The 9,611-nt window shown below is 34.4% G+C and overlaps 1 protein-coding gene across 1 annotated transcript; it reads left to right on the plus strand.

Moving 5' to 3' along the window:
• The first annotated feature begins 2,517 nt into the window (after positions 1 to 2,517).
• On the plus strand, positions 2,518 to 3,746 carry LOC133814210 (uncharacterized protein At3g49055-like). The gene is made up of 3 exons (XM_062247203.1): positions 2,518 to 3,243; positions 3,400 to 3,476; positions 3,602 to 3,746. The coding sequence occupies exons 1-3, from the start codon at positions 2,518 to 2,520 to the stop codon at positions 3,744 to 3,746; spliced, it is 948 nt and encodes a 315-aa protein (XP_062103187.1).
• Positions 3,747 to 9,611: the final 5,865 nt, after the last annotated feature.

Genomic DNA, 9,611 nt, shown 5'->3' on the forward strand with positions numbered 1-9,611 from the left:
AGTCTTCTTCATAATCAAAAAAAAAAAAAAAATCAGATCAAGAGAAAAAAGGACAAAGATATTTAGTTGTTTATAAATTTATTTATATGTGAGGAGTGTGACATATATAGGCAAAGATACTTTGCCTTATAGGATTCATACTTTATCAATTGTTCAATAAAGAATATGAGATCAAGTTCGAAACTGGAGTAGAGACAAAGATCACAGTGATCTTTATTCTTCAACCAATATAATTCTTGTGTTGGTTTCATTATTTCTTTTCTTCTTCTCTATTTAGTTTTCTGGGCTATATTCATTTTGGTTCACTTCTGTTTTTACTAACATTACATTCTACACTCTACACATTTATTTAAATGTGCCATTGAATATGTTGGTCTAGTTTTGAGAAAGAGTTTCCTTTTAACTACTGACTTTGTTATTTGATCATGAGTATAACATTTAGAACAAGAGATAATACCAATACAAACAATAAATTTAGTTCAAGTTTGATTTAAACAGAATAACAAACAAATAAGATCATTCAATCTCTATAAGCATATAAGCCCATTAAGGATTAAACCTGATGCTCTACAGAAATGTCTTCTCTCTCTCTCTTTAACCTAAGGTAGAAATGTCTTCTCTCTTTAACCGAAGGAAAAGTACCTGCAACAATGCACAATATGAAGCTTTTAGGGTGTAATCAATAAAATGATAACAAATAATAATAATAAAAAAATAACAGAGAAGATATATAAGTTACTGCCTGTATGTTATGCCACCTTAAAAAAAATGAGGAACAAGTTTGAGAGAATACAATAATGAGCAAAGGAGAGAGTTATTGTGCAAACATTAAAACAATTAATAGACAAACGAAACCAAATATCTTGAATGGAAATGAAAATTAGTTTCACTTTCTTATATTTAATATAACTTGTAAATACTATAGATAAGAAAATGAAATTCAACACAAATCAACCAAAGACAACAAGTAGCTAACATTCTTTCAATACATATAAATACACAGATATAATAAACCCAACAACTATTTTTTTTAGGAAGACTAGTAGATGTTAGAATTGTAGAACACTCAACAAAAATGCATAAACATTAATATTCTAATATTTAAGCTACAATTAGAACAAGTTTTATCTTTCTTTCTTTCTCTACAAAAAGAAGAAATTAATTAAAATATCTAAAGAATATTCTATTGATTGTTTTTGCATATACAACAGTGACAAAAAAAAATTGTAATAGTATTGGGAGGGAGGGAATGAGCTTGTGAATATTCTTGTTCTTGATGTTGATGTAGTTTGAGTGCCATGAAAACATGCATGCACAGACACATTTTGTACATTGATATCAAGTGAAACTATCCAGAAACATAACACTTACTTTTTGGCAAGTCCACCCGTTGTTTATGTTCGTGGAGTGAATCCTGAATAACTGAAATCGATGAAAAAAATAAGCATCGAGCCTGTGCATCAATATTCAGGATTAGTCCAGCAGAATAAATGATCATTTAAGCTTGTTAAGGCATAAAGGTCAGTTACGAACTAGTATGAACAAAAAATGCCAAGTACAGAAACACTATACCAACTTCAACACCAGCAAAAACACTCTCCAGAAATTCAGAACCCGTGTAAATTGCTTTTATTGTACTCTTGTGGTCTTGAAATGATTGAAATAGAACTCATATAAACTGCTTTTATCATTAGGCAAAACTGATAAGATCTTCCTGCTTCAAACAATTGCTAACCCAGTAATTCAGAGAAAAAAACAGCAATAAAATCCAGACCAACCCAGAATTCAATTCCAGCCAGAAAACAGTAAAGAGAGAGAGAAACAATTTAGTGCCCATCAAGTGTTCTTGTATCAAAGTTGGTAGATAACTTTAAGATGGAAGTACAACTTTAAGTTTTCTGAATCCAATCATAGTTTTGATTTGTTTTCTTTAATTAGTACCATATAATTCACTCCAAGTAGAATGAAATAGCTCACTTTACCTTTATATTTGGATATTAAATAGAACTCATCATAGAGTATATGACAAAAATAGAGCAAACTCATATAAGAAAGTAGATAATATGCCAATATTGTTTTAGTTAGTTTACATACAAAGTATTGGCTTATAAATGTATAAATCAAAATCAAAAGAACAAAAAAGAAGTAAAATATTTTTCAACAGCCCAGAAATTGTCTATTTGATAAAAAATAATTGAGAACAAATAAATAATCCCATCATTTCATCATGAGAGAAACCTCTAAGAAACCAACTCCACCAAAAATTGACTTAATTTCATTTCACCTACGAGAATCTCAGCTCAGTACATTATTAAAATTTCTTGAAAACCCAAATGCTGATATACATAAATTAGATTAATCAAAACATAGATATGGAAATTAAAGAGTAACATTAGATACCTGATAGAGATGAAATGCGGAGAACCAACGAAGAGAATTTAGGGGGTGAAGTTTTCTTTCTTTCTTTCCTTTCCGTTTTTCCTTTTTTCCTGAGAATTCGGGGGAAAAAAAAAGAGTATGAAGAGCAAGCACTGTATTTGGGTTGAAGATCGACAAGTAAAAGAGGCCAATTTTTCTTCTTTTTTTGAGCAAAGCCAACCCAAAAGATGCTTGGGAGACAAATCATTAGGGCACAATTGGAAAAAACTTGAAAAGGAAGTTGAAATTTTCAGGGAGAGAATTGAAGACATGGAAATGAAGAGAGAGCAAAGCAATGAGATTTTGTCTAAATGCTTGGAGTCTCTTTCATCAGCAAATGTGAGCTTGGAAAGGATCATAAAAAATGTGGCTGTAGAAAAAACTGATGATGATGATGATGATGGTGGCAAGTTCATTAAAGGCATAGAAAAGAGTGATTCAATGTGTTTGGAATTGGAATTGACTGAAGAGCTATTGGTAGTTACAAGACTTGCTTCTGAGGCTGAAGAGAAGGTGAATGAGTACAAAGAATTGAGGAAGAAGGAGAAGAGGGAGTTGGAGAATAGTGTGGTGAGTTTGACAGAGGAGAATAGAGATACCAACAGTTTGCTGAGAGCAGACTTGTTGGAGAAGGAAGCTGTGGAGAAGAGGTTGAAGGTGAATAGCGAGCAGAAGAGAGTTGCCCTTTTGCAGATTGCGGAGCGAGGTTTGCAGAGATTTGGTTTTGGGTTTATGATGGGAAGTGGGAACACTGAGCAATCACTAGAGAGTTTTTCAGGAACCAAGTCAGATAGCAGTGAGTGTGAAGAGGAGGTAGTAAGCCTGGTATGTATGTACTAAGATTACCTTACTTTAGTTGATTAAGAATGGCCAACATCAATTTCATTATTAGCCTGAAACTGGAACTAGATGATTGGCCTTTGAGAATCGGACAAATGTTAAAACTATCTAATTACTGTCATTTTGAAAATTTCTTATTAGGCATCAACTGTGGAGAGGATAATGAAGAATTTACGGCTTCAGATAACTAAGTTGAGTCGATCTTTGGAAGAATCCAGGTATACCCTTTACCATTCAATTACTAAAGAGAAAACTACAACATTTTAAAAAATAATTCTATCTGTTCACATCTTTCTATGCCCCTTGGAGTTTCTTTTTGGTGTTTTCTATTACTTAACATCAGCAATATGCCCAGGTCAGACACCGAGCGATTGCAGAGTCTTACAGAGAAACAAGCTAAAATTATTGAAGAAAACAGGTTATACATCAAGGAGTTAGAGGAAAGAGAGAGAATTGTTTTTAAAAATGAGTTTAATGTATACAATTAGAAGAAACAAAAATGCATGCACTTACTTGCTTGGTAGAGGTGTACTTCGGAGCTGCTTGACTAACTGAGAGAGAGTGATCGGACGGGAGAGGCACTGACTGAGAGAACCGAGAGAGACCCTTGGTCGGTGCTGACTGAGAGAACCGAGATGCGGGTGTGAGAGGCGCTGGGTTCGTCTGGGTTCCTCTGAGAGAGAGATTCACAGTGAGCGGGTGGGAGAGGCACTGGGTTCGTCTGGGTTCCTCTGAGAGAGAGCTTCACAGTGAGTGGGTGGGAGAGGCGGGTTCGTCTGGGTTCCTCTGAGAGAGAGATGGATTATGCTATGGAGTGAAAATGGAGAAAATGGGAGAGACGGGTAACGTGGGAAGAGAGAGAGAGAGACGGGAATGAGGGAGGGGAAATGGGTTTTACTTTGCCTTTTCCTTTTTCAATTAAGCGGCTTTGACCAAAAAAAGGAAAAAATTAAGCGCCGATGAAATAATATACTCCCGCCAATGAACAGTGCATGCTGTATAGATTATGTAACTTTTTAATAGCGTTTTTTTAATAATGTCCAAATGCAATGCTATTAATGAAGCTTTTTCTTGTAGTGAACTATTTAATTATCTAAATAACAACCTAATCCACAAATTTCTTAACTAACCATAAAATAACAAACTCTAATTCCCTAATAATCATGCTTATGACAAGTGTCATATTCTTATTGGCTCTATCTAAACATTAGGTTATAATAAATAATACACCCAGGACCAACAATATTATTCAAACCTTATGTTATAATTAATATTCTTAAACTATATGTTAAACTTATAAAATTCATAACTATTGCTATGAGTTTCCAACTAAGTCCTGACTTGAACCAAAATCCACGAAATCTAGCATACTACAAACTAATACTAACTACTACTACATTTTAAGTAAATATTCTGGGACTCTACATTTTATTTTGTGAAATATATAAAATAATAAAACTAAGTGAAAATTGTCTTCAAAGAAGTGTGTCTTGCTTTAGCAAGTAAATAAATCAAGATAAACATTGAGGTTTCTATCTTGATCTATTGAGAGTTTATCATGTGGCTTAGAGGACTCATGATGAACTTTGAGAATCATAAGTCTAGATTTATCTTGGAGGATAAATGACTTAATAAAAATGAAGGAATTTCTTCTTAAAATTGATTATCACTATGACAGAAATGTGGGGGGTGATGCTCCAAAATTTAATCAATTTATTTTGTTGATAATAATTGATTAATTCGGTCATCCTATCAAATAGGTGATTTGGAATTCCACATTCTAAATCACATTGGCTATATGTGTATAGAATGAACAAATCTAGACATGCTTGGTGTCTAAAGTTATTGTTTGTAATATTTTGATTCAAGAAGGACCCAATTTAAAAAATAAATTATAGAAACAAAGAGGTTTCTAGAATTAATATTCAAATGTTTATCTTGGATATCGAACTATAAAATAGTGGGGGGTGTTGACTATGGTAAAAATCACTATTTTAAAGGTGTAACTATGTTAATCAAACTATGGCTAGCAACAAAGTTTGAATAAAATAATGAAGAGTGTCTAAGTATGCATACATGAGAAAAGAAATGATTCAAATGGAATTATTTCAACATCTCAAGGGATGGGACTTAGACTCCCTAAAGAGATTTACGGTTGATGGTAACCTATCTTAATACTAGTAACCAAACTAGTATTAAGTTCAATAGGTAATAACAAGCCAATCAAGTGAATAGTAGTAGTACTCAAATTTTGTCCCATCTGAGATATGAGTACTAGTGTGTTACCAAAATGAGGGTTAAAACCGAAAAGTTTTTTTAATAGAACTCAGTCTTGAAAAGACAAGTATTTTAGGGTAACAAAATACTATAAGAGTTTTACCTATATAGACCTAGGGGTGGTATCGCCCCTCATGAGAATTGTGAGTCATTCTCAAGAAAAGTCTATGAATGGAATGTGCACATGACCATTAACAGTGCAAAAGCGAGACATTGAGGTCTCAAGTGAACATAGCAAATGTGTGTGTGTTATCACCAGTTTGTTAGCAAGGGATAATGGTTCAATGCTTCGGCAACCAAAATTTCAACAATCTTTGTGATAATTACACTAAGGTAAAATTCAAGTCGAAAGACATTTTACTTTATGCACCAATGCAAATGTTTCTATAGAGAGTGATTATTTAATCAAGTGGGGGAATATTATATTTTATATAATGTTTTATTGATTAAATAAGTGTTACAATAGATAAACTATTTACTCTAGTGGGGGAATGTTATATTATTTATAATATAATGTAATATTATATTATTTTATAATATAATTTGTTAGATTAAATAAATGTGACAAAGAGTGTCACATATTGTAACATATAATAGAGAGTTACATTATGTAGATATATGTGAAATATCCAAATATGTAACATATTTGGTGTTACAAATTCAATCACAAATTTGTAACTTCCAAATATTACCCAATAATGTGTAAATTTGATATTACATATTTGATTTGAATTTCTCAAAGCCCTAAGAGATATGGCTGTTAGAGATGTGATTTTAACTCCCATAATGTGTATGGAAGTTACAAAATCAAGTGGGAATGAATTTGGAACATTTTGGCAAATTTGGAAAATTGGTTGCTGAAAAAACATCTTGGGCCGCGCCCTGAGTTTTTCAGGCCGCGGCCCAAGAGGTAGAAAACATCGTGGGTCGCAACCCAAGTGGCTGACAACATTTTCCAAACTTCAGTTTTATCCAATTTTGAACGTTTCCAACAGCCAAGTAACTCTCGAATCTCTATTTTAATTCCATAAACATCCAATTAATCATTGGTAACAGCCATGGAGGTTGGTGGAATTCGTAATTCAAAGGGTGTCTCAAAAACTCTATAAATAGGAGCCTAATGCTCACTTGTACGACACACCATTTTCCTTCCACGAATCACTTGGCTGGAAAATATACCATAGAGGCTTGATAATTCCAGAGAGCTATTTCCTAAAGAAACCCCTTAGTGCTTAGAGAATAGGAGGAAATAAGCTTTTGGACAAAGGTTTTGAACATTGTTCAAGTTGATGATCCCACTACTCTACACTTTGGTTGTGTGAGAGTTTGTTCTTTTTATTGGTTTTATTTTCATTCTTTTGATCTTGTTGAACTTATTTACTTGTATTATTATTGTTTTGAGTTTGTAATATTCTTCTTCTACATCTTTCTATTTACTTGTATTTTGAGCAATTGAGTTGTAATATTTCTTTAATCAATATTATCTTGTCTATTGTATTTTTGCAAAGAGTTGTATTTTGGTTTTTCTATATTTCCATTGAGTATAAAAATATATTCTATAACAGTGACTCCCTAGATGTACTCAACACATGAGATCTAGAGAGTTTTGATAGATGGAAGGTTTAGAATAGTTTTCAGGTTTAGAGAAAACTATCACTTTAGAGAGAGTCTACATTTTTATTTCTCAAACTAATAATGAAGCCCTATTTTGAAAGTCACGTACTATTAGACTTATAAAGATATTTAATCTAATTACATAATCTTTAATTAATTAAAATATAATTCAAATTTAAAATTGATTAGATATTTACATTTAATTATTTATTTAAATCATATTTACAAGGAATAATTAAATAATTGATTAAACAAAAATATTTAAAATTCAAATCCTAGGGATTATTAAATCCCTGGTATAGGCACCACACACTGTACAATACAGTGTGTGTCGCCCAAGCCTATATCTGGTTTCCTTGATTTTCTCATTTGTTTGTTTAATGAATCTTTAAGACAATATATTTATCCAAACATATATATCAATTAATTCAAAATTAACTTTATCTTAAAATTTTTAAATTAAATAAATAAATATCATATTATAAATAAAATATTTATTATTCTCTCTTTATATTAATCCAAACAAGATTAATATTAATTTTAACCTACAGTTTTTCAAAATAAAAACTATATAGTTAAATAATTAATCAATTACCCATAATTATCACATAATTATTTCCTTGTCCTAAAAAATTAATTCCTTTGCAATTTAATCCTTTCTCTTTATATTAATATTTCTTTTTGTTTACCGAGTTTTTCGGAAACGAATACGAACGGAATAATAAAAAGATAAGAACTGTAGAAGTGCAGAAATGTAAATAAACAAACAGTGTTTTTTACGTGGTTCAGGCGTTAACGAGCCCTAGTCCACGAGTCGATGTTATTATACTTGTAGAGAATAACAGTCAAACAGCTGGTGCACAAGAAACTCACAACCTCACAGTGTTTCTCTCGGGTTCTCTTGGAGAAGATGAAGCTAGAGAGATTTTAGTAGAGTTCTTGCTATGTGATTTGTTGGCCGTCCCCCCCATCGTAAAATGAGGGGGTCTTTATAGCTAGGGTTTTGGATTAGGGTTTTTCTCTACTCCCATGAGTCTTAATTACACCAGCCATAAATAGGGGATACAATTACCGTAGTCGCCTGGCTACCAGGCTCTATGTGGGTATATTTACGTGAAAGTATGGGGAATGCACAAAGGCAGCCGTCTTTTCCAAGTTGTCAGCGGAACAGTAGGCGAAATGGTACTTTTAGGCGTGCTGGGATGTGTGCGGCCTTGACCTGTCGGGCGTGTCAGGCGGGATTCTGTGTCAGGCGGATATCATTCCAACTATGCCTCCTCCATGACTCGACCGCTTGGTCTTGTTCCATGCGAGGCACGGAACTATTTCCGCGAAGGCAACCTGAAGAGCTTCTCCTGGAAGAAGCTTCCCCGAAGGATATCCCTTTGGGAGTCCGGGAGAGTTGATGAGCTTCCGTGTCGCGTTTGCTTGAAAGAGTAAGCCAGACACTAAACGGGAGAGGCGAAGCCTTTCTGTCCATCTGTGAGCTCTGGTCACCTACCGTGAAAGACTTTGATAATTCTGCTTCCCCGAGGATATCCATCTAAACGCTATCCGAAAATCTGGATAACATTTACCCCCCAAGGTCACAGAGCTTTGAGAGATCCGGGAGCTTGTACAGTCCTCCGGGTATTCTGGTTTCTAGATTAGGCGAGGGGTCACCTCCTGTGTTCTTGGAAGGGTTCCTTTTTCCCGCCTGTTAGTATGAAAAAGAAAGGAAATTTCTTCTGTTTGAACTCAAGTACTCAAGTGTGGCAAGGGCCACGCGTCATGCCGGGAATGGCTCTGTGACCAAGATGTGTGCGTGAGGCGACTGGCCGAGTATGCGTGCGTCAGGCATCTGAGTAATGATTTGACAGTTTTTAATGGTACACCGGGCCCGAGGTGGTATAATGATGGGAAATAAATACTTTATTCCCATCCGAGGAGTCATAAATAGGATCGGCGCTTCATCTCCAGCCGTCGGATCTGATGCATGCGGTATGGGAAGATCAGGACCGTCCATTTGTAGGATTCGAAAGGACTTCACTCCTGCTATAAAAACCAGGGAACGGACCTTTCTTCCTCTTTACGCTCTCAAATTCTCTATCTTTCGGATTTTCAGATTCCCAAACCTTCGAACTTTCAGGCTTCCAAGCTTCCATTCCTTCGAACTTGCCACTTCTTTTGGTAAGGAATCTAGAAACTTTTCTTTTGATTTGGCAGTGGGTTTGTTCGCCGAAGTTCAGGGTTTGAATCGCCGTTTGTCTTTGCAGCTTTTACTTCTCGCGATCGTGCTGTGCAATGATCCGGTTACTCCTTCAATCTTCAACTACCCGAATACCAGTAAGTATTTCTACTTTGCTCTTTCCTCCCAAACCTTAGGTTGTTGGTAGTTGTTAGAGTTGATTTTTCTGCCAGTATCGCCTATGTGCATGCGTGAATAGGGCTTTGATAGGCATGCGATTGATGTGAGTCGATAA

Source organism: Humulus lupulus, chromosome 2, assembly GCF_963169125.1.
Source record: "Humulus lupulus chromosome 2, drHumLupu1.1, whole genome shotgun sequence".
In the NCBI taxonomy this organism is placed as follows: domain Eukaryota; kingdom Viridiplantae; phylum Streptophyta; class Magnoliopsida; order Rosales; family Cannabaceae; genus Humulus; species Humulus lupulus.

What these genes read in the sequence shown, in the direction of transcription:
- LOC133814210 (XM_062247203.1), top strand. Translation starts at nt 2,518, where the DNA reads ATGAAGAGCAAGCACTGTATTTGGGTTGAAGATCGACAAGTAAAAGAG. An exon ending in AAGAGGAGGTAGTAAGCCTG is followed by an intron (nt 3,244 to 3,399) that starts GTATGTATGTAC and finishes ATTTCTTATTAG; the next exon opens with GCATCAACTGTGGAGAGGAT. An exon ending in CGATCTTTGGAAGAATCCAG is followed by an intron (nt 3,477 to 3,601) that starts GTATACCCTTTA and finishes ACTTAACATCAG; the next exon opens with CAATATGCCCAGGTCAGACA.